This window comes from Daldinia vernicosa (genome assembly GCF_022497035.1).
Source record: "Daldinia vernicosa strain CBS 139.73 unplaced genomic scaffold F5Y00scaffold_10, whole genome shotgun sequence".
Lineage (NCBI taxonomy): Eukaryota > Fungi > Ascomycota > Sordariomycetes > Xylariales > Hypoxylaceae > Daldinia > Daldinia vernicosa.
The window spans coordinates 805,461-826,994 of NW_025953926.1; the positions used below are offsets into that span (position 1 = coordinate 805,461).

General features: G+C 47.6%; 9 protein-coding genes across 9 annotated transcripts; 4 read left to right on the top strand and 5 right to left on the bottom strand.

Annotated features, from left to right (window-relative positions):
- Positions 1-372: 372 nt before the first annotated feature.
- F5Y00DRAFT_230258 (protein prenylyltransferase) lies at positions 373-2,297 on the bottom strand. Its single transcript, XM_048006884.1, has 3 exons — positions 2,201-2,297; positions 1,493-2,122; positions 373-1,427 (listed from the first exon to the last, which is right to left on the bottom strand). Exons 1-3 carry the CDS (start codon positions 2,244-2,246, stop codon positions 544-546), a joined length of 1,560 nt encoding a protein of 519 aa, XP_047867545.1. The 5' UTR covers positions 2,247-2,297; the 3' UTR covers positions 373-543.
- A 303-nt stretch (positions 2,298-2,600) lies between these two features.
- F5Y00DRAFT_230260 (mevalonate kinase) lies at positions 2,601-5,274 on the bottom strand. The gene is made up of 2 exons (XM_048006885.1): positions 4,306-5,274; positions 2,601-4,240 (listed from the first exon to the last, which is right to left on the bottom strand). The coding sequence occupies exons 1-2, from the start codon at positions 4,606-4,608 to the stop codon at positions 2,951-2,953; spliced, it is 1,593 nt and encodes a 530-aa protein (XP_047867546.1). The 5' UTR covers positions 4,609-5,274; the 3' UTR covers positions 2,601-2,950.
- A 615-nt stretch (positions 5,275-5,889) lies between these two features.
- Positions 5,890-7,586, bottom strand: F5Y00DRAFT_259621 (uncharacterized protein; the record flags this gene model as incomplete). Its single annotated transcript, XM_048010908.1, has 3 exons — positions 5,890-6,062; positions 6,133-7,032; positions 7,097-7,586. The coding sequence occupies 3 exons, from the start codon at positions 7,584-7,586 to the stop codon at positions 5,890-5,892; spliced, it is 1,563 nt and encodes a 520-aa protein (XP_047867547.1).
- Positions 7,587-11,494: 3,908 nt separating this feature from the next.
- F5Y00DRAFT_230264 (uncharacterized protein) lies at positions 11,495-13,347 on the top strand. The gene is made up of 2 exons (XM_048006886.1): positions 11,495-12,415; positions 12,474-13,347. The coding sequence occupies exons 1-2, from the start codon at positions 12,190-12,192 to the stop codon at positions 13,082-13,084; spliced, it is 837 nt and encodes a 278-aa protein (XP_047867548.1). The 5' UTR covers positions 11,495-12,189; the 3' UTR covers positions 13,085-13,347.
- A 10-nt stretch (positions 13,348-13,357) lies between these two features.
- On the bottom strand, positions 13,358-15,931 carry F5Y00DRAFT_267773 (uncharacterized protein; the record flags this gene model as incomplete). Its single annotated transcript, XM_048012123.1, has 5 exons — positions 13,358-14,071; positions 14,150-14,512; positions 14,717-14,912; positions 14,962-15,375; positions 15,432-15,931. The coding sequence occupies 5 exons, from the start codon at positions 15,929-15,931 to the stop codon at positions 13,436-13,438; spliced, it is 2,109 nt and encodes a 702-aa protein (XP_047867549.1). The 3' UTR covers positions 13,358-13,435.
- A 505-nt stretch (positions 15,932-16,436) lies between these two features.
- F5Y00DRAFT_230268 (uncharacterized protein) lies at positions 16,437-17,314 on the top strand. The gene has a single exon (XM_048006887.1). The coding sequence runs from the start codon at positions 16,597-16,599 to the stop codon at positions 17,260-17,262; it is 666 nt and encodes a 221-aa protein (XP_047867550.1). The 5' UTR covers positions 16,437-16,596; the 3' UTR covers positions 17,263-17,314.
- On the bottom strand, positions 17,315-18,164 carry F5Y00DRAFT_230269 (ribosomal protein L38e). The gene is made up of 4 exons (XM_048006888.1): positions 18,003-18,164; positions 17,908-17,941; positions 17,696-17,824; positions 17,315-17,632 (listed from the first exon to the last, which is right to left on the bottom strand). Exons 1-4 carry the CDS (start codon positions 18,030-18,032, stop codon positions 17,577-17,579), a joined length of 249 nt encoding a protein of 82 aa, XP_047867551.1. The 5' UTR covers positions 18,033-18,164; the 3' UTR covers positions 17,315-17,576.
- A 141-nt stretch (positions 18,165-18,305) lies between these two features.
- On the top strand, positions 18,306-19,179 carry F5Y00DRAFT_230272 (uncharacterized protein). Its single transcript, XM_048006889.1, has 4 exons — positions 18,306-18,535; positions 18,614-18,626; positions 18,692-18,822; positions 18,877-19,179. The coding sequence occupies exons 1-4, from the start codon at positions 18,500-18,502 to the stop codon at positions 18,946-18,948; spliced, it is 252 nt and encodes an 83-aa protein (XP_047867552.1). The 5' UTR covers positions 18,306-18,499; the 3' UTR covers positions 18,949-19,179.
- Positions 19,180-19,190: 11 nt separating this feature from the next.
- F5Y00DRAFT_230273 (peptidase family M48-domain-containing protein) lies at positions 19,191-21,419 on the top strand. The gene is made up of 3 exons (XM_048006890.1): positions 19,191-19,637; positions 19,693-20,619; positions 20,672-21,419. Exons 1-3 carry the CDS (start codon positions 19,623-19,625, stop codon positions 21,098-21,100), a joined length of 1,371 nt encoding a protein of 456 aa, XP_047867553.1. The 5' UTR covers positions 19,191-19,622; the 3' UTR covers positions 21,101-21,419.
- Positions 21,420-21,534: the final 115 nt, after the last annotated feature.

Consider the following 21,534-nt stretch of genomic DNA (forward strand, 5'->3'; position numbering starts at 1 on the left):
TCGCTAACTAACTACATACATACAGCTTTACCTATATACTATGGATTTCATCTCGGGAAAATGACAAAGTCCATGAGACTACAACTTGGTTATCCAAGAATAATAAGATACCTATAGGTACCTGTTAGAAGAAAGAGGGAGGAAAGGTAGCATGTATTTACAAAAAGCAGAGGGGAAAGAACTAGAAACGGTGTCAAGATCATAGAAGAGGAGAGGACGTGGTTGATCCCGAGGAAGAATAGAAAAAGGGTTAGTTAGGTAGATATACCAAAATCTATCTCAACAAGTCCGGCACTGACGGCTCTTAAACCTCATCACTGTTCGTAAAGTCTCATAAAGTCAACGCTGCATTCATAGGTAGCTTTAGACACATCGCTACGGCCCTACTTAGATAAGTGCCTACCCAGTAATTCTAGGATAACTCTGCCCACTCTAAGGATATTGATATTATTCATCACCCTCCCGCTCCCCTCCCCTTACAAAATCTTCATGAATCTTTACCACCCGCTCCCACAGCGGAGCTCCGGGCTGACCATGCTCTCTCTAACGCTGGTCCTCCTTTAGTAACTTCCGCCTGTACTCCCAGTATCCGCGACGAATACGATCCCACTTATCGCCCAGCCGTCTAAGCACCAAATCCGCCCTTTCCAGCTCTCCTGCCTCCTTATATATATCCGCCAGCAAGTCCAAGGCGTGCGAACTCCGAACCTCCTCTCCTTCCGCATCGCCCAGATTCCTAACATACTGCTCCGTAAATCCCCTTACCGTCACTAGCTTCCGGCCTCCTTTGACTAGCACGCCGCGGAGGTAACTCCAGGGACTCTGGTTCTGCGGCGCGAGCTCGATCTTCTGCTGAGCGTACTCGATTTCGCGGTCGACGATAGCATCCGGTATCTTGGGGTCGTGCTCCGTAGCGTGAGAGTCGGGCGTCGCGTACGCCGGGTCCGAGAATACGACGAAGAAGCGGTGCGACCAGGCCGAGTTGTTCCGCACGTCCTCGTGGATCAGGGTCTCTATGCTCTGCAGCTCGGCGTCGCCCCACATCCCCAGCTTGCGCACTATATACTGTCGGTAGCTCCACACGTGGTAATTCTTCGTATCCAGCTGAAGCATCTTCTCTAGGAACTGCCGTTCGCTGTTAGCTAGGTCGGCTACCTCCGAGGGCACCGTCACGATCGCCGGGTAGTAATGTTCCATCAGCTGTTGCCGGTGGTTCCAAATCTGGTAGTTCTTGATGTGTGCGAGCGAGACTTCGTTAAGCCATTCGATTTCGTCCGGGATGGATATGTTTAGAGCCTGTACAATAGATAACCGGTACAGCCAGACGGTATAATGTGCCGGGTTTAAGGATATGATGCGCTCGGTTAGTCTGAGGCATCGCGGTGAGTACTCTTTCGCTGCCATAACGGCACGGAGGTAGGACATAGCTAGGAAACCATTAATATATATTTTTCAACTATATCCTAGCGGACCGGTGCCCATATGAACATACCTTCGGCATATTCGTCCGGATACGCGATAGCGGCAAGCGCTCCCTCGGGCTCGATCTGAGGTATCGGTACGACGTCATCCCAGTCCGGATCCAGCTCGTACGGATCCATCTTGGTGCCGTACAGCTCGTGCTGTAATTGTGACATCTCTTTCCGCCTAGCCATTTCAGCTTCTACGTCCTCTTCGGTGCAAGTAAACGTCTTCTCGTCGTGGGTATTGTTTTCGTTGGCCTTCGCGCGCTTGGTCTTAAAAGCTGAGCTTTCGTCTAGAAGCAACAGAAGCTTAACCTTCTTCGCCTCGCGGGCCTCGTACTCCTCGACGGTGTAATCGCCGACGTCGCGGCCGTTCTTGTCGCGGCCCCACTGGTGATCTCGCGGCCGAGGTAAGCTGCGTAGAGGAACGTTGGCTTCGTTTAACTGCTTCCACAGTTCCTTTTGGGCTTTGTTGGAGAGGGTCTTGGCAGCGCCCGGTTTTAGATATTCTTGGTTGAGGTAGGCTTGTCGATCAGCTGGGGTCATGCCATGGAGACCGAGCTCTTCGAAGGACTTTTGGTAAGGATTCGTCTCGTAGTACCACTGCCACTCGAGCTCTCTAATGGTCTGTGGTTGTTTCGGAGGTTCCTGCTTTGCTGCTAAGCGATCTACTTATTAGCAAATCTTCTAAGTTATACGAATAAGAAAAAGAAAAAGATTAAATGAGAATAATATACGTTCGGGTGCTTTTGCTTTAGCACCTCCTTTGTTCTTTGGAGGCATGGCTGCGATGTTGTGTGAATGGTGGGGTTCAAATAAATCAGATAAATACCCTTATAATTGGGGTCTCAGGAATAGAGGGTTGATGACAACAAAAATCCCACTAGTTGTTATGGACCTACAGTACGCCCCCTGTAATAATGTTATTTAGCGGACCCCTAGAGCTACTTCGCTGAGATCCTGAAGCGTATATCTATTGCCGCCCTGGGAGGTCGTTGTAGTTTTCTGAAAACGTTGTTTCGGAGTATTCTATGCTATAAAACCCTGGTATAATAGTTGAGATGCTTTAAAGGGCGTTGTTCTATTCAGAATTCGAAGCCCTATTTTGGAGTTTTGTATCGTGCACGGCCGAAAAGGTAACATTATTTCAGGGGGCGTACTGTACATATAGAGGGATGGAGGGGCAAGCGCAACCACCCTTCAGAACATTGAACCTGCCTCTTATTTCTTTTAAAAAAGAGACAGGCGCGTTTGGCTAATGATTAGTCTTATTAAAATTTAAACTTAAAATATTGCTCTAGTAAACCCCCTAGGTCATTCCCTTTCGTCGATTTCGTTTATATCGATGCTTCTCTATAGGTAATTATTATACCAGGTGCAACCGGAACGAGAGCCCCGAATACACCCTCAGTTGGATACCACATTACTCCTACAATCCATTGAAGCAACTATTTCCCGAAACCGCCTTCCATTCTCCCATAATTTCATCATTGGCTCTCAACCCTCCAAAATTTCCAGCCTTCCCTCTCAGCTCCGTCTAAGCCGCCAGACACTCCAACCAACTTCTCCACGCCGTCATTACCCGGTGCATTTAGGAAACCTTCGAGATCAATCTCCATGCCGCCCTCTTCATCTTCGTCCAAGCCGTTCTTCAACACCGCTGGCCATAACACGCCGACACCGTCTCCGCCAAGAGTCGTCCTAAATGTTTGGTATCCCTCCAGATCGAGTTTGCGCTGCAGCTTATCCAGCTTTTCTTGAGGGATATCCGGCTTCATTAACGATATCGAACAACCGCCGCCGCCCGCACCGGTCAGCTTCGACCATCCGAAGCCTTCGCAGTCGACTAGTTCTCGTATTCGTTCGAGGCGAGGATGCGAAACGCCCAAAGCCGAAAGTAAGCCGTGGTTGATTGTCATCAACTCTCCTACGCGCCGTAGACTCTCCGTTTCTTCGTTGTCGAAATATTCCTCCTCGATTAAACTCTCGGCGCTTCTGGTGACCTTGTCTATCGCATCCAAAATTGTTCCCACCAGTTCCTGGTGCGTGCTCCTTAACTTCGCAACCTTAGCCACTTCGACAGCCGTAGACTTTGGTGTTCTAGTGTTCACTAGGAGTAATGGCAATTCGGGGAAGTCCCATAGCGGCGTCACCGTCGGCGGCTTCTTATAGTCCGTCCGCTGGTACACCACCGCCTTGCCGTGTGTAGAGACCGTATTATCAACGCCGGAAGGATTGCCATGTATGCACATCTCGGCCACGAAGGCCCATCTATTAATCCTCTCCACTTGTAAACGAGCCTCCTCGGGGGGTTGGTCGGGATGCGGGCCAGACAGTGTGCGAATCTGTAACAGCATAGCTGCAGCTAAGCAGACGCCAATCGAGGCGCTACTTCCAACACCAGCCCCGATTGGTATTGTCGAACGAAGGGTATACCTGCAGCTTGGCGACTTCGGCGACCCTAGCGATAGGTATAAATATAGAAACGAGGCTGCGGAATTTTGGTGTATTTTTCGCTCGGCTTCCGACTTCCCTAACGAGATGTCTAAAAGGTGCGGTTGAATGGCTTTTACGAGGTCGGGGTCAAGAGATGTGACAAGATCGTAGTAGTACTTTTTCTTAGAAGGCTGTTGGAAAATGTCCCACGGTAATTCGTCAATATTCCACGTATGGATAAGGTCGATATCGGGAAACTGCATGGTTACTGTGCGTTTTGATTTGGAGAGGTGCGTCACTAGGAGGTAGGAGCGGAGCGAGACGGAGGCAGCGATAGCGGCCTATAAAACTGGTGAACTTGTGCACAAGAAGTAATTAATTATTAAGAAAGCAAGTTATATCATACCTTGCCATAGACTACGGCATGTTCGCCAAAGACGATGACCTTGCCCGGAGCTGATACCATAAAGGACGGCATCATAGGACTAGAGAGCTTGCGACTCATTCTCTTTTTCTTCTTGTCGCTCTCATCTAAAGTAGATCGGCCATTCGTACCGTTCGTACCATTTGTACCGTTCGTGCCGTTCGTGCCGTTCGTACTATTCCCATTGCCGTTTATATGGAGTGCTTCAATCTCCTTATGAAAACCATTGATGCCGTTGGACATTTCCGAGGATGCGCTGTCAAGGGTTGTTGGAGTAAAAGTCATGTGGAATCGTTCAGTTAATAGAATATCCTTCCTAGGGTCTTACGCTATGCGACTACTTTTGCTGCAGAATTCCGTGTGAAACGATAGGTAGGGTAGGTGGCTTATGTAGCTCCCAACACGGAACAGAACCCCACGTAATTTTGACTAATATATGCCCAGAGAGCAACGCGAGTGGTAAAAGGTATAAAAAAGGTATAAGCGGCACCAGATTGGAAGGGCTTAGAGTTAAACGAGCAGGAAAAGAAAAGAAAGATTTAGGTTCGAGTCGTGCGATGTAGGAATGAGATGATACTGGTAACGATTATTAAATAAAAAATAGTAGTAGTATTAGGTAGTCGTAATCTCGGTAAGGCTCTTCCTAGGTAATTATGTTTGGTTATGTCGCATTATGTTGCTTATTTATGCTCCTTTGCTACCGTAGGTGAATGTGATGAGATCACGATCACACCTCTTTCTTTTCAGTAAGCCACACACGCTGCAAGTCGATATTGACTGATTTATAGAATTGAACGGAGCTGCAGAGTTGACAAGAATCGGTGTAGGGATCCGAGACGAGATATACTGCAGTGCTATGTGTATGTAGGTAGGTGTTGGCCATCAACGTAAGGTAAGCGAGTGGGCGCAAAGCTGCAGAGCTGGCAAGCAAGGGGGGGAAATTTTCCCACCCCTTTTTGTTGATAATGTTGATTAGAGGAACTAGAGGGACGAGTCAAAGTACCTTGTCAAAGCTCCACTAGCCCAATTCGATATGAATGTATCCGTGTACCTGACCAGGGTATCGATAGCAACCCAGACGCCGCTGCAATGGGAATCAGTGGGAACCGAGACGTAGCCTCTTTAAGAAGAACCAGTCACACAGAGCCAATTAGAACACAACAGGGAGAATTGGCTGCCGGTCTCACTCTTGGCAGAAGGTCCCCCAGAGGAAAATATCCCTGTTCGGCCACGCCTTCCGACTCGGACCTTGACCAACAAGGTATTGATGACCGAGGTCCAGTCTAAGACAATGACATGACCTTCGCTGCCTTGGATAAACTTTAACTTTGCAACACCAACATTAACCTCGAATTATTATCGCAGCTTCACTCGGACGATATGAAGTTACGAATACTCAAATTATACTTGGGACCGCTTCCGATATAAAACAATTGCAGTCCTAGCGTAGCATGTCCACGACATCAAGATAATTTATTTCAACGAGAATAAAGCTGCAAGTCAACGAAACCTACCTTCACACGGCGTCCTATTTTAAAAGGTAACACGCGACATGAAGTCGCAACACTATAAAGAGACCCCGCCACCAGAGTCCGAATCGGAGTCAAATTCACTCACGGCTTCACCTCGAGTCTCGCAGGTCGACGAATTATCGTTCGAGAGAGAGGAGCTACTCGATTCTTCGGCAATACATGATTGTGTATCTGTTGTAACAGGAATGACTTCCGGCACGGTTGAGTCTGTGTACAGGTATTAGTCTCCTGCAGTAGGCTCAAGCGAGGATGAATGTGAATACATGGTGAGACACACCATAACTCGAACTTGTCAACTGCCTTTCGAGAGGGTTCTCTTCATATACTTTCTCCGCGGGAAGTGCCATGGTTGAAATAGTAATCCCCGTCAGCGAATCGGGGTGCCATGTAAGCGGCCCTGCTTTCCGTATGATCTGCGCCAGGGCATCTTTCCTGATCGTTTCCAACATCTTATTCATCAGATCTCGCTGCGTATTGTAGCCCGGACTTTTAGATCCCTCGGGCAACACCGGCACCCCCCAATTCAGGTATATCTTCTGATGCGATTCCGGTTCCACGGGCCTAGATTCGTGGTGCCGGAAGTAGAGATGGCAGCAATAACATGCCGGCTTGCTGCATCCGATGTAGCGGTCATCATCGACGTAACGGAGTTGGTTCGTACAGAAATGTTCTAGAATTTGAACCTCGGCGTGGACGCGCGGCTGGAAGTGTTTCTTGTTATATTCTCCGCGGATTCGGTTTGTGATTTGAAACTTATGATCCAGAGACACTAGAGCCTCTATATATTCTTCCAATTTCGGGTCGTTGGCCGGTAACATCCGTTTGAGGATACTGTGAAGCTCGGTAAGAGAGTCGGCCTGGGGTCGTGGGTTACTCGGTGGTGGATTAACCAAACAAATCTTATATTCGTTGAATAGGTGACCCAATTCAAGCGAATCCTCGATAACTTCCTTTGGCGCTCGCACATGATGCGCCAATCGCCCCAAACGATGGCGTACTTCTGCGAAAGGAGGCGCATATTTGCCGATATTGATATCTCCATTGCCGGAGTAAGTATCGCTCTCCAGCGAACGCAACTCCGGCGCCTTTCGTTGATCATAGGCTTGGAAGCAAACATCTTCCATAAGCTTCCCTTTGTCCGGAATGAATTGTTGTAGCCATTTGGCTAATTGGGAATCTGCAATATTCGGCGTAAGTAAAGCTTGCTTGAAGTAACTTGGTGGTTAGTCAAAACCTCTAACCTGGTACAGAACTTTCCTTGTTGATAGATTTCTTGCACTCTTTGATCGCCTTGGATAGTAACTTGGCTTCCTTCTTCACCCTCGGTTCAGCAAAAGCTATACATCTGCGGACGAATTCAGCTTCGAGGAGACTCCTTTCCTCCTTTTCGATGATGTGATGTATTTTTTCTAGGGACGATCGTAGGAATCCTATAATTTTGTTGCCCGCGCGAACTGTATTCGAAGCAACCCAGAAGACGTAGCATTGGGCGTTATCCTCAAGAGCAATAGATGAAGTCATATCACCACCCTTATCATAGTCGCAAAGGTAAGAAAGGTTGCGGAGCAGCCTTCTACGTCTGGCTTGACTCTCGTCATCATGAGGAGCTGAAGTATGTGTCCCTCGCGTCTGGCCGAGGACTCTCGATAGAATCAAAGGTTCATAGAATCGATGAAGTAATTTCGAGTACGGGTCCATGCCCAGCCTTCCTGATGTTTTCTTAGGTCCCATTCTCACTAGCTTTCCAAGGAACCATCATGTTTCCTGAAAGCTGGGAGTCGACAATAAATAACATGAATCGAGGTCTTCTCGCGGCCTCAACTCGAAACCATTATCCCGCCCATAACTACGTTGTGCGACCAAACATGCATTTCGAGTCATCCAGCGTGGAGGTCGTGGCACCAACCGGCTGCTCAAACGCGAGTTCAATTAGGCCAATACTATGCAAGTTCCCTTCCAATCAGTTGCCTAAATCCAATCACTTAAAGTGACTCGATTCCAGACCGGGGAAAAGCTACACAGTACGTTCTTGAAATTGAGGGGATGTTGCGCGGGCGGAAGGCTGCGGTTGGGGGTATCGTGATATCTGACAGGTCATTATTACACGATTTTCTCCCTTTGAACCGGGAGATTTGGCAAGGCTGTCTATGTCACTAACATCAGGACCGCGCAGTGTTTCTTATTTTCAAGTGTTCCTAGGTCGTATATATGGGATTCGATACCGTTTCACAGCATCCTAGCAGCTATAAAGAACATATTTCGTATCAGGGGACAAGAATTTCACTTCGTATAAATTTGATCGTGTGTTCAGCATCAACAGATCGCATAACAATTTGATACAGGACGCCAAACAAAAGGAATCACATCCTAACAAGATAAACAAGTAAACTTCATCCCCAAATATGTGTGAATAATGAAATATTAATGGCGAATGCATATATCCACCTATATGTCAGGCAAAGAACGAAGCTGCCAAAGTCTTGCCTGTGTCTATCACGAGACAGACCCAGCGCCGGGATTCTAGATGAGCTACATAAAATCTTGGAAATATCACGTATCACGGAGATATTAACCGAGTAGACTACCTACGTAGCATACGAACTATCTAATAAGTGCGATGTAGTATACGCAGATAAAAAAGAGAAAAAAAGAGTAATGCAGCCACCTAAGGAATCTAACCCTAGGGCCTAGCGACTTTCCATAAGGATGCAATTATGCTAGTTATTGGGCGGAGAATCATTGCTAGACCGTACCAACCTGGCCATTGATCGATTGTTAGAATGCCTCACTGTTCTTTGAATTTATGTCTATTTCGGATCGGCTAAATGTCTAAATGTTGCCATGTGTCCTTATGAAGGTTGACGGTAGCTTCGAGTAAGTCTCGCACGGTCGTGGCGGTTGGTTATAGAGCTCAACTCTATAGCTCAAGAGGTAAGGATAAGGGTAATTCTTATTAGAAGAACAATACGCTTAATTACGTATACGCCTCGGGGGTTATAAACGTACCTATGTTTAGAAGTCTAACAGGTAAAGCAATTAAAAGGGGGTATAGGAGGTGATTGTTGCCTACCAAGAAGCCATCCCAGCAATGTCGCTCTAGATTACTCAATCATTTCGAAAATATATAGAAGGAAAATTTCCCGGTAGTTGACCGTTGTTGTTACTATTGGTAACTTTATCACATACGACGACTTGATAATGAAGTGGACGCTGAGTTACCTCCAAAGGATTTTTCTATCAAGATATGAGGTATAGAAAAGTTTGATCACCTCTCCGTGTACTATAATATAACTTACAACGCCATCTACCTATGTACTCTACGTTATAACTCATATTTAGGCCTGATTAGATTATTTCCTATAAAAAGTCCCCTCGCTATACCTGTTTACGAGACCCCATCTGTGCCGTATTGTGTCATTTTTATAGAATTATTAGACCGACGAATTCCTTTATTCCATGCGGCTCTTCATCCAATCTTGAAGAGTGACATTGCTAGGTCCCTGGACTACCGAAATATTTAGAGAGAATGTTCATAGTCATAACAGTAGTCTAGTCTTGGGTAGGTTTATAACTATTTACACGGAAACTATTTCATATTATATTCTCTATTCCTATCCTCACAAGTATCCCTGATAGTGGCGTCGTCAATCCCGTGCCCCCTAGAAGGTACCACGGTTCAAAAGTTAGCATAGTCACTCTAACTACAATTGCCGTGCTAATATCATTTCTATTTAACTGAACAGCACCTATATTATTTAGTGTAAATGTGAATTGATTATACTGAAGAAACTGGATGATATTTGCGAGTGGTAGTGAGCTTTCATATACCTGATGTACCTGCGTAGATAACTTCAATTATCTTGTCGGTCATTGATCCCACTGAACGATACGCCGCCATACTAGCAGATTGTAGTAAAACATACCATGACAAAGAATAATTAACCTTTGGTATATGGCTAGAAGAAGATAAAACTTTCTCAAAATATAGGGTTACTCGACTTATCTGACAGATGAGTACATAGGGTGAAAACTAGGCCTGAATGTACTCGAGCAGACTTCACATGGCTTTCAAACTATTCGCCGACTTATGTGGCGACACATCCATAGTTAGGCGGCCATTTCCCAACAGTATAATTCGCTTGAGATTTGTTAGACTAATGATCGACGATACGACTTTTCAGTTTCCTATAGTCTACCTAGTCCTTTGGAGGCCATTGTGTAGATCGCCTTGCTGCTTGTGGCCGAAATGGTACATTGCTGTGTCATTAGCCACTTCACATGACCCAAGGGTGAGGCCACCCAGGCAGTGGCATGGGTTTGTTGCCGTTTCTGTCGTCTTCTTAGTAAATCTCACCAACAACAGATCGCTATCACGACCTTTCCCCCGCTTTTCAAAGGCGGGTTGTTCCCGCCAAGACGATATTCGGTATGTGGCCGTACATACAGCTCGTTGGCGGCAATCCATGGTAGAGTCAATCCTATGGCAAAGCCGATTTTGTTTATGGAGCGGATAATTACCTAACATTATTGTTGCTTTGGTGCCCGATTTGGCCTCACGCCCATTGCTAGGTACTCGGCCATGTAACGTTTGTACCTCTAAGTCCCTGTTCGTAAATTCTCTAGAAGGATAGCACTCTCATCGTTAGCAACAGAATTTATACGATGACTTCTATATGATTATGCTAGTCAAATGTCGTCGTATACGAGATATAGACTATAACATTATTATACTCTTGGCCAGCCGCTCGGGAATTGTCAAAAATATCAGTTGGTCTATTTTACGAGGCATGAAGCGCACGGATGTAACCTCCACCAAGACCTTACCATTATACCAATAGAAATCTGGCAGTACGGAATATACGAGTGGATATATACCTATATATATGTGGCTGCGGCGCACCAACAGGCTGACAGGCCACCACACGCGAGCCAAGCCCAAACAGCCACGATTTGATTCAGAGCTAAGCCAGGAATACGATGCTTTCACATGGCTGAATTTGTTGGCTGGTAACTAGCAACACCGATAAAGGCAAAAAGCTAAGGGACGAAAGAAACTACCAATCCTACTTGGGAATCAGATCCAACAGACACGAAGGAGACAAACTGATAATAGAAAAGATCATCACTCTCTCCCCGTTGTGCATTGGAAGTGGACTATGTAAAGATTTTATCTTGTTAGTCTGCGGCGCGCATATTGCTATTCTGGGACCAATAAGGAGGCGTTGACTCCTCCCGCTTCCTCCCTGCGTAGACGGAGCGGGCGAAGGAGTACCGTATTAATGAAGCGGTCGTACAAATTCAGATACCTAAAATACATGTATGAAAATAGTGAAAATAGCGAAAAATAGTGAGTCCGGGGTAAACGATGGCACGTTACACTAGGCCAATAGAGTAAGGTATGGGCTGTTCCTTCGGTGCGTTTCAAGCACTCCACCTGCCAGATCGGGACCTTGAAACAAGGCCTACGGACGGATCTTGGCGTCCATGCCGGGTCGTATACGGGCTGTGGTTGGCTCTACCATCTAAATGCAGGGACGACAGGGGCGAAAAACTTTAATGTGAACAACGCAACCGCGCATGAAGTGGTGATTAATTGTGGTTGGTGTGACTTGCTAAGGTGCCAAAGCCCTGCCAGAGGTTGTTAAGAGATCAAGAATGTGGGACTGCGGTTGTAACTTCGGCCACTCATGGTTGAAGCTGCACCTACCTTACCTGGGTATACCTAGTATACTGCAGTATACCTTCCTGGATTATACCTGGATTATACCTGGGTACGTAACTCGATCTTGCCCAATCAGCCAATCTAACCCATTCAAGGGGGAAGAACGGTGGCAGGGTGGCTTTCTCCAAATTCCACGATCTCCCCAGTTATGGCATTACATAGTACAAGCTTTGCTTCCCATGTGCCTCTTCGTACCGCACGACGGGCGAAAAGGAACATGGGTTAGTTTGAAGTTTCGGGCAATTAGGCCTGTCGTGAGCAATCTCTATTTACGTCCCCGTTGTCGATCATCTATACTTATACCGTAAGGTAGTTACATTATCACCGAACGTAGATCAGCCCCATCTTCTACCGACCTTCTAAGAAAGTGCACATATCCGATTCCCATCTATAAAACAACCCTCCTCCCCATCCATCTGCTTCCAACTGTAATTTAACATATCCAACTGCATACCGAGGTAGCCAAGGTGATTCACCTGTAAAGATCGGGAAAAGGTTTTTTGTTTTTTCGAATTATAAACACGCTCGCTTCGACACTTTCGCTCGCTATCTACTTATCCTAAGGAATCTAAGGAATAATATACCCAAACAAAACCTACCAGTTACTTAATAATGGCACCTCTACGCGTTCTCGTTCTTCCGGCTCTCGCCGCCGTCGCCACCGCCATCAACATAGCTGACTACGTCCCGGCTTGCGGACCCCCGTGTATCACTGAGACCGTCGACAAGCACACTACTTGCGATGAGGGCGACAACACTTGTATCTGCGCCGCCGTCTACACCGTCAAGCGCGACGGTGAGATCTGCCTGCGAAGTGATTGCTCTGCGACCGACTATGGTACGTCTACTTGTACATGATATGAAAGGGAAGAATAGAAAATTAATAGCAAATATAGGTAGTGTCATGAAGGGCATCGATACCTTCTGTGCCGACGTCGCCGCTGGCCCAACTGGGTCCTCTACCAGCTCAACCCCTGAGCCTACTCCTGAACCTACCAGCAGCTCTTCCGCCGGCTACCCGACGTTGCCGCCGTCTTCTTCTTCTGAGGAGACCAGCTCTACTGAGGCCCCGAGCTCTAGCTCCAGCGGTGGTTACCCCACGGAGTCTCCTTCCAGCTCCACCGAGGTGCCCAGCTCCAGCTCTGCTGGTGGCTACCCTACTCAGTCTCCCTCCAGCTCGGAGACCGCCGCCCCGCCTTCTTCCTCTTCCCCGGCTCCCCCGGTGTCTTCGGGAACTGGCTACCCTACCGTGCCCACTGGCACTGGCGTCCCTACCACCCCCGTCCCTTCCGGATCCAGCACCCCTGCTCCCAGTGGCTCGTCTTCCGGTGGCCAGGTCCCTACTGGACCTTCTTCCATTCCCTCAGGCTACTCTTCCAGCGCCCCCTCCGGCAGCGCGACCGCCACTCCCGTTGCCCCTGGAGCCGGAGCCCGCGCCGAGGCTCGTCTCGGTGCCAGCGTGGCTGCTCTCGTCATCGCCAGCGGAATCATGTACTTCGCCTTCTAAGCCCCATCTCCTTTTTGACCTAGGTCGTGCGAGCTTGTGGTTTCTCGGGAAGAATCATGTGGTAGCCTATTAATGCCGTGGTGAGAAAATGGGAACGAGTTTTTTATACATACTGTCGGCCGCACCTCCTAGTTGAGGGATGGAACTCTTCGCTTCTGAAAAATTGTAGATAGCCCTTGTGCACATGCGTTTGCGTTAGGCATGTGAGTATATATTGAATACATATGCATTGTTACGGTTCTTTTTTCATATTAGACTCAGCATTGAATGAAATCTTATAAAAATAATTGTGCCGCCTATTAAGAGAGTGAGGTTGCGAGGTACCTTAGGTAGGCATGAGGTAGGTATACGTTAGGATCCGCTCTCATCATTCTCGTTGTTCTCCGCCGATGAGAACACGTTAGTCCACATGCCTAGTTGGGCGCCTAGTCCGAGCCCTCCATGCATTTGCTCTTCTTCGAAGTCAATGATATCGTCTTCTTCGCTATCTTCTTCCCCGTTCCTTTCGTTACCTGGCCAGGAGTCATACCCAACCCCGATTTGTCTGGCCCATCGAGAAAAAGATTCTCTTTCCCTTCTTAGCCTCATGTCCGAACTTATAGATCGTGGCGTACATGACGAGCCCTCGACCGATTCTGCAGCGGGTGGAATTGTCATCTGGTCCTCTAAGTCTATTATTGCACTTATATCGACTCCTATCACCCTGATAGCCCGCGGAGATGCGACCCCGCTTCGATAGTCTACGGACGGGCTATCCTCCCGTGCGTCGCGCAGAGATAAGGGGAATTGCGGTTTCGGTGACGTTGGCATAGACGAAGGCAAGTAAATGACTAGGAACACGACGAGGCCGGGACAGACGGTAGCGCTCCACATCGCACGGGGGATGACGTGGTTATCGAGGCCTTTAAGATGGTACAAATCGCTTCGGCAGCGATGATTACGTCCCCTCATATCGGGCACGGTCTCCTCGAGAAGGTCGCCCATGTCCTGATGCCAATAAGCAAATAAGCTTTTGCCAACCTTGTTATCTAGGTATGTATGACGCCAAGAGAGAAGTCGACTTACCTCCCACTTCCGGCACAGCTCGAACGCGAACTGGAAATATTGTTCGCCGTACTTGACGTGGACAGGTTGGACGGGAGGCCCGAGGGAGAAAAACGCGACGATGCAAGACTCTCTCCCCTGGGGCTGCCGGCTTATCGCCACGCAGGTCCTCGAGCGGTGACTTGAACGGTTCGCTTCCGCCGCCACTCGGTCTACGCTCTCCCGCTGGGCGGGATTAAGCGACGCGTATTGGGTCCACACGCCGCCCCCTGTCGACTTGGTGAGCCGGCTCAGCTCATCCGCTAGCTCCTCGTGGCCGAAAGGGATCTTGCGGAATGTGCGGAAGTCGTTCTCGACGAGGTATGCCTCGAGATCCAGGCTCTTCTAGTCACGGGTGGGCTGCTTGTTTCGGTTCCCAAGGAGACTTGGTATCCGTGGGAGATGGCCGAGGGCCCCTAGCGAGAGCCTGGGCTTGTGCGTTTTCTTGCCCTTGGAGTGTCTTGTTGTGTGGTTATGTGGAGGGTTCTCCTCGTTGTCGGTATTTATTAGATTCGAGCTGGGTGCTGGACGGTTAGTATTTACGCTTACTGGCGAACTTCGGGCATTTGTTTGGGTATTGGTTTGCGTCTGGGGAGCTGCAGGGTTTGCGTCAAGCGTATCCTGAACTACGAGTTGCCGAAATGGTTCGGTTCGCTTTGGGTGGCCAATATCATTATCTAGATTGTTATTGCCCTCGATTAATAAACTACCATGAAACTCGGCTCTTTTATTAGGCGTATCGTCGCTGTACCTATTAGTTCGCAGGGCATCGCAACGTCGTTGGGTTCTCTTACGTTATAGGAGGTGACACTGGGTTGTTAGGAGATCTAGACGTAACTTGAGGCGGCTCTGGAAGACGTTCTGGTGACACGAACTCTGGCTTATCGTCGGTAGCTTTACTAGATGTTGCTGCTGCTGCTGATGTACTTTTTATTCCCATCCCATCCCTCGCCCGGGACGATGGCCCTGCATGACTGGGTTCAGGGACTTTGACAAAGTGCTGCTCGCTCTTAGAGCTCGTTCTCCTATGTAAATCAATCGAGGAAGTAGATTCAACCAGGGATCTCCTTCTGGTCTTGCCCTTCTTACTTCCTCTCCTTTGGGCGGCTATCAATTTGGCATACGCTTCCCTTTCAGACAAGAGCTTTTCCAGAGCAGCTTGTAAAGCTACCTCTTTCTCATAAGCGTCGGGAGATCTAGCTGGAGCCCTATGTGCGGGAAACAAGTATCAGTTAAGTCAATATTAATTACAGGCGATACGAACGTCATTTTTGTCTTTGCAAGCTCCATGAGCCTCAGGTGAAAAAGCAGGCTGATCTTTAGCCATCTTAGGTCTTCCTGGTGCCTCTTGATACGAGATTCCCGGAAGGGCCATATGAGCTTTTGTATCCGACTCGGGGCGTTTAAACTATGCAAGTTCAATGCATCGTGGGTCACTTTACCGCTGTTGTCCTTTGGCACGCCGACGGCCTTGGCAATAAGATGGATGATAGCGCCGTAAACTTGCTCGCACTGCGATGCCAGTCGCTTTACCTGTTCCACTCCTGATTTACTCGCAATTGCTTTATTATTCTGATCAGGTTTAATGAATTCATCGAGCTGTTCCAGGGCAGAAGCTGTTGCGCTGACATCCAAGGCTATGTCCTTTAAGCTTTCTTGCGCTTCGAACACAGCTTCGATATACATCTGCAGCATTGTTGCGATTTGAAGGCCAAAAGCTGCAATGCCCACAATAGAGCCGACTGCTCCTAAGGGGTCTCCCATCCCTCTATAGCACCTATTCTAGACTCGATTCTCGCTGTAAGACTTTCAAGCTGAGTGAATGAGTGAATATGAGGCATGAACCAGAGCATGGCCAGGCGGCCAGAGCTTTGAAGCGAGTGCAGCTGAGATAAATACTACCAAATATCATAAATACGCAGAGTCAGCCTATAGATCCGCCCCTCCAAGCGGCAGTGCAACTCCGAATAATACGATATGTGAGCACACATGGCGCTTGGTTATATTTAAATAGAAAAATCACTTCCATTGGTACCTCATTCTGGACATGGGAGAATAAAATACTTAGGCGACGGATCGTCTGAATTATAAAACTCGATGATGATATTATGAGATGTACCTCCTGCCCGGGCCCCAGGTGGATGGTGGTCTTAGAAGTTAGAACATTCCAATACGACAATGTCACACTCTTAATTCCATTAAAACCCGTCTCGGAATTACCCCTACGTAACGGACCCGACTGGATTCTCGATTGGGTAAATGCGGTGTAGGGTGGGTAAGGCAAGGCAACTCTCTGCAACGCGGCCCAACTAGGAAAGCTATATAACCTCGTTCGTCATCAGCTTACCTCTACATCATCCTACGTGGTAAAAGTTATTTATCAGTTCAGTTCAGTTCAGATCCCATTACTATATCACCAATAAGTCATCATGACAGTCACAGAGTTGGCATGGTTTACAGGTGCCCACGGCCCCGTTGGAGACGAGGCCAAGGAAGCTATGAACCGGGGCCTAATCGTTCAGGATGACTGGTGCGCCCGTAATACTCCGACATTACCTAAGGGCAGAGAAGCTCGTGGTGTAGGCTTCTTCCGACAAATCGAGGATCCATCTATCGCCCTCCTAACGGCACACTGGGAATCCGTCTCCCAGCACCGGCTTTGGCAGGCCTCGCCCGAGAACAAGACGGCCTACCCCCCTCTCAAAGAGCACTTCACGCTAGAAAAGACAGACGTGTCTCACCTCGAAGACGCTGCGTTCTTCGATGCATCAGGACCGGATGGCGAGATCTCCCTATTAAAAAGTCCTATCGTTAGTTTAAGCTGCGTGACCATTCCGGCCGAGAAACGCAAGGCATTCGAGCAGGCCTGGGTTGAAAATAAGCACTTATTGGAGGCATATACACCACTAATTAAGTTCGGGTGGCGCATCGAAAAGGAAGACGAGAGCTTGGAGCAGTTTATTCTTTCTTGCTCGTGGCCAAGCGTCGAGAAGCACATGGAATTCGCAGGAGGAAAAGACTTCCCTCAGTTCTCGGCAGCGCTCTTGTCTCTTTCGCAGGATACCGAGGCCAAGCATTACGAGAGGATCCTGTAAGACATGATTAGGCACACACAATAAGAAGTTCTCTCTTTTGCTCTTTAGAAATAACGGCCCCGATCGCGGGATTTTGTGCAATTGTTGTGAATTGTTGTGAATTGTCTACAAGCGTTATCGTGCTCGAGAAACATCAATTCGGAAGGTATCCTTAGACGCCGCCTCATGAAAATACCAGCCCAGCTACAAGAGCATATGCATCACTCCCCATTGGTCCTCGATGACCGCGTTCGTAGACGCCTATCCGTCCATCACCCTGAGACTTCCCCAGTTGCGATTGGTAGTTTTCCTTTCCCCGGACGCGTGGTCAGAACTTATGCCGTGTGCTTGCCCTTCCTGTTCTTCTTGGGGACCTCCTTGATTTGTAGGTCTGTGGTTATAATGTTAGTGATTGATTATTCGAAGCTTCAGTCTGCGAAGAGTCAATGCGTACTCGGGGGTAAGCTCTGCTTTAGCTTCTCGGCCTTGTCGGAGTCCTTAAGGATCAGGGTGTAGAGGTGCTTGGAGCATCGGACCTTGAACTTGGTCTGCGACGACTTCTTGTTCTTCTTGATCCGGGCGGCTGTATTAAAAAAAGCAAATTGTTAGAACCAGCGCTGACACCAAAATAACTGTTTTCTTTCTATTCATTATCTTGTCACGTACACTTGGCGTCTTCCCGCCGGCAGATCTCGATGAACTAAATAACTCAATTGTTAGCCAAAATTCGATTAAACAGATTCGTAGAGTCGCAACTGTACCTTCTTGATATCGGCGATTTCCTGAGGCATTTTGACGGTATTATGGCGGAATCGATGTTGATAGAGGTAGGAATCGAGAAGTTGACTTTTCTGCCGGTGTTGCGAAATTGTGTGGGCGAAATTCCGTGACAGGGTTCTAAGCGACTTCCCAATTTGATAGTGGGGAGGGTTGTTGTGATTGATAAGAGATAAGTCCCACTGGCAGTTACTATGTGCACGGTCCATTTCTAGGTACCTAGGTACCTACATCGATGTGGAAGGATGAGGCTTTCCACTAATACCGTACGTGGCTGATGACGTGGCGTTAGCTTCCACTATCACAAGTCGAAGACTCATCCATTCCATTAGGTAGATACAGGGGATTGGTCCTTCTACAAAAGGTGATTTGAACTGGACAGAGTTGCCTAATCACCGAATTTAGATATCGGTGATTCATAATACAGCCCTCTACTTATTCGTTTTACGTATATAAGTTCCGTCTTACTTACCAATCAACCATGCCTACTCTCCTTGATAATGCCATGAGATCCAAGGTGCACAACCCTCAACATCATCGTCTATCAGTCTTTCATTGGTAGCTAAAGATATTATAACTAACTCAACGCGAGCAGAACGCCGTACTAGGTACATCTGCTGAGTATATATAAATCGTTGCATCTTCGCCATACTGATGAGTGCTTATATCAAAGCCTTCTCCGGGCTCGTTACGGCCGCTCTCGCTTGGTCGTTTGCCGGTGGGAGTATCTTCCCGTCTCAGGATGATCCGAAGGGAGACCCCGAGACTTGGACACGGGAGGAACTCAGAAGATGGCTTGCGGCTGTAAGAATATTCCCATGTTCTATTTAACCTACTCTGTTAGCTAACTACGTCTAGCGCAACCTTCATCCCCAGAAAGGAGATACTCGAGAACAACTGTTAGAGAGGGTTAAGGCAAATATGAGGTAGGGCGAATTATTAGTAGCCGTTCGCAATGCTAGCGGCCTACTCCGGTCTGGTATAGGAGCGATCAGGAAGTCGAAAAGTGCCATTTACCAAAGCATTGAAAAGAATAGAAGGAAGCATAAGGTTTCCCATCTATGAGTTAATGATTTATCGACCGTTAAGTCTTGTTTTACGCGCATACCTACATGAGATACCTATTTAATTAGTAAATTGAAGAATTGTATTTCTTACAAATACGTCCTGGGCTGTCACGGTCAGGAGTCACGTAGTTACCTGGCTTCGCCAGTCACCTACATGACTCAGTACCTGAGTCAGGCATCACCTTACATGTGTATATATTCAGGCCTCGCAGCCTATTGATGTTCTGGTTCCCCAGAACATCATCTTCTTCCTTACTGACCTTTTGGTCCCGTGATATGGGCGAATAGGTAGTAAATGTGATTGTGTTGAAAATTGAAGTTTGGCCAGGCTGCCAGGTACCTCTAGTAGACTTGTCCATGAGGCGGTGCAGACGCTGTGCCATACCTTGTACCCCCGTACCACATATACCAGCCACATTGACGTCTGACCTGACACGGTTTCTCGATGACTGCTTACGAGCTTAATTATAGGTCTTTCCTTCAGCCAACCAAAGACTTAATGCTCCCATCATCACCAAACATTCTGATCTCGGCGTGATGGATATCCTTCAGGTATGCCCTATAAACCCTTTTTACGACTAGAAAATTCCTAACATTGTATAATTAGCGTCTAGCTCGGTTCTTAGACCGACCCCTCTTCCCGTGGAAGAAGCTCATCATCGGGTTTTCTGTCGCCCAGTATCTCTTCGAAGAATTCTTGTCACTGCGCCAGTACAGAGTCTTACAGAAGACAAAGCCCCCCAAGGTTCTCGAGAAAGAAGTTGCTCAGGATGTCTACGATAAAAGTCAGGAATATGGTCGCGCTAAAGCAAAGTTTGGTTTCGTAAGAGGTCTCTGGGGTCAAATCCAGAATATTGCATTCATTCACTTCGATGTTCTCCCCAAACTGTGGACATGGACTGGCGGCCTCCTTCGCTTCGCTCCCGCTCGGTTTAGCGGCGAGATATCGCACTCAATTGTCTTCGTCCTCACTTTCATCCTGATCCAGCAAGTCCTGTCCCTCCCTGCCAACATCTACCATACGTTCGTCTTGGAAGAAAAGTTCGGTTTCAATAAGCAGACGCCCAAACTGTTTATCACGGATATGATCAAGTCAAACTTGCTCGCTTTCGTCATCGCGCCTCCTGTTCTTGCCGGATTCCTCGCCATCGTAAAGAAGACGGGTACCCAGTTTGTCACGTATCTTTGGCTCTTCACTGCTGTTCTTCAGGTTTTCATGATCACGGTCTACCCAATCTTCATCCTACCCCTGTTCAACAAATTGTCCCCTCTTGAGGAAGGCAAATTGAAGACCGAGACTGAGGCATTGGCTAAGAAGTTGAATTTCCCTCTCCATGAGTTGTTCGTCATCGATGGTAGCAAGCGCAGCGCGCACAGCAATGCTTATTTTTTCGGACTTCCGTGGAAGAAGCACATCGTCATCTATGACACATTGATCGAGAAAAGCAGCCCGGAGGAGGTCGTTGCCGTTCTAGCGCACGAGCTTGGCCACTGGAGCCTTGGTCACACTACTAGGCTATTCGGTATCTCTCAGGTTTGTTCAAAATACCCAATTCGGATATAAAAGGTATACTGACAATCGATAGATTAACGTGTTCTACATCTTCAGCTTGTTCTCGGTATTCGTCAATAACAACTCCTTGTATGCCGACTTCGGTTTCATCAATGAGCACCCTATTATTATCGGATTTATCCTATTCTCTGACGCATTGGCACCGATGGACCTCGTAATTAAGCTATTGATGAACATCATGAGCCGACGATTCGAATTCCAGGCTGATGCCTTCGCTCGCAATCTGGGTTACCAGGCTGAGCTAGCTTCGTCTCTCATCAAGCTGCAGATCCAGAATCTTAGCACGATGGATGCAGACTCGCTGTATGCGAGCTACCATTTCTCCCACCCCATCCTTTCGGAGAGACTGAAGGCGCTGGAGTGGACCCCTACCGGAAAGGTGGTCGAAGAGAAAAAGGAAGACGAGGATGTTGCTGAGAAGGCCAGTGGACGGGAGCTATAGATCTCACCAGCTTAGATCTTCATACCGTGAAAAGTATACACTAGAGACCACTTAACTATATAGACAGTCATACTTGACTTAATGAAATACTGTGTTGCCTTACCCTCACGTATTTGAACTATACGAATTTTACTGCGTGGTTATTCGGTCAAAACTGTCGCTTTCGACGGGTTCCATATACTGCATAGGGAAAAGAAAATTTAACGATGTCATGCTATGCCCCTTAACACTGCTTAATATCATAACTACCTAGGTAGGTATTTGAAGAGTTGTGGTTATATACCAGTAATATAGTAAATAATAAACAAACATTCTATGCCGTCTTCAGCTAAACCTAAGATAGTCGCATCAAAGAATCGCATCAAAGAAGGTACGCATACGCGCATATGAACCGATGCACCGCTAGCCAATCAAATGCCCCATGATAAGCATGA

What these genes read in the sequence shown, in the direction of transcription:
- F5Y00DRAFT_230258 (XM_048006884.1), bottom strand. Translation starts at nt 2,246, where the DNA reads ATGCCTCCAAAGAACAAAGGAGGTGCTAAAGCAAAAGCACCCGAAC. An exon ending in TAAAGCAAAAGCACCCGAAC is followed by an intron (nt 2,123 to 2,200) that starts GTATATTATTCT and finishes TAGATCGCTTAG; the next exon opens with CAGCAAAGCAGGAACCTCCG. An exon ending in TCCGGACGAATATGCCGAAG is followed by an intron (nt 1,428 to 1,492) that starts GTATGTTCATAT and finishes ATGGTTTCCTAG; the next exon opens with CTATGTCCTACCTCCGTGCC.
- F5Y00DRAFT_230260 (XM_048006885.1), bottom strand. Translation starts at nt 4,608, where the DNA reads ATGACTTTTACTCCAACAACCCTTGACAGCGCATCCTCGGAAATGTCC. An exon ending in ATGCCGTAGTCTATGGCAAG is followed by an intron (nt 4,241 to 4,305) that starts GTATGATATAAC and finishes CCAGTTTTATAG; the next exon opens with GCCGCTATCGCTGCCTCCGT.
- F5Y00DRAFT_230264 (XM_048006886.1), top strand. Translation starts at nt 12,190, where the DNA reads ATGGCACCTCTACGCGTTCTCGTTCTTCCGGCTCTCGCCGCCGTCGCC. An exon ending in TTGCTCTGCGACCGACTATG is followed by an intron (nt 12,416 to 12,473) that starts GTACGTCTACTT and finishes TAGCAAATATAG; the next exon opens with GTAGTGTCATGAAGGGCATC.
- F5Y00DRAFT_230268 (XM_048006887.1), top strand. Translation starts at nt 16,597, where the DNA reads ATGACAGTCACAGAGTTGGCATGGTTTACAGGTGCCCACGGCCCCGTT.
- F5Y00DRAFT_230269 (XM_048006888.1), bottom strand. Translation starts at nt 18,032, where the DNA reads ATGCCTCAGGAAATCGCCGATATCAAGAAG. An exon ending in AAATCGCCGATATCAAGAAG is followed by an intron (nt 17,942 to 18,002) that starts GTACAGTTGCGA and finishes TGAGTTATTTAG; the next exon opens with TTCATCGAGATCTGCCGGCG. An exon ending in AAAGCAGAGCTTACCCCCGA is followed by an intron (nt 17,633 to 17,695) that starts GTACGCATTGAC and finishes TTATAACCACAG; the next exon opens with ACCTACAAATCAAGGAGGTC.
- F5Y00DRAFT_230272 (XM_048006889.1), top strand. Translation starts at nt 18,500, where the DNA reads ATGCCTACTCTCCTTGATAATGCCATGAGATCCAAG. An exon ending in TCAGAAGATGGCTTGCGGCT is followed by an intron (nt 18,823 to 18,876) that starts GTAAGAATATTC and finishes AACTACGTCTAG; the next exon opens with CGCAACCTTCATCCCCAGAA.
- F5Y00DRAFT_230273 (XM_048006890.1), top strand. An exon ending in GGCTATTCGGTATCTCTCAG is followed by an intron (nt 20,620 to 20,671) that starts GTTTGTTCAAAA and finishes GACAATCGATAG; the next exon opens with ATTAACGTGTTCTACATCTT.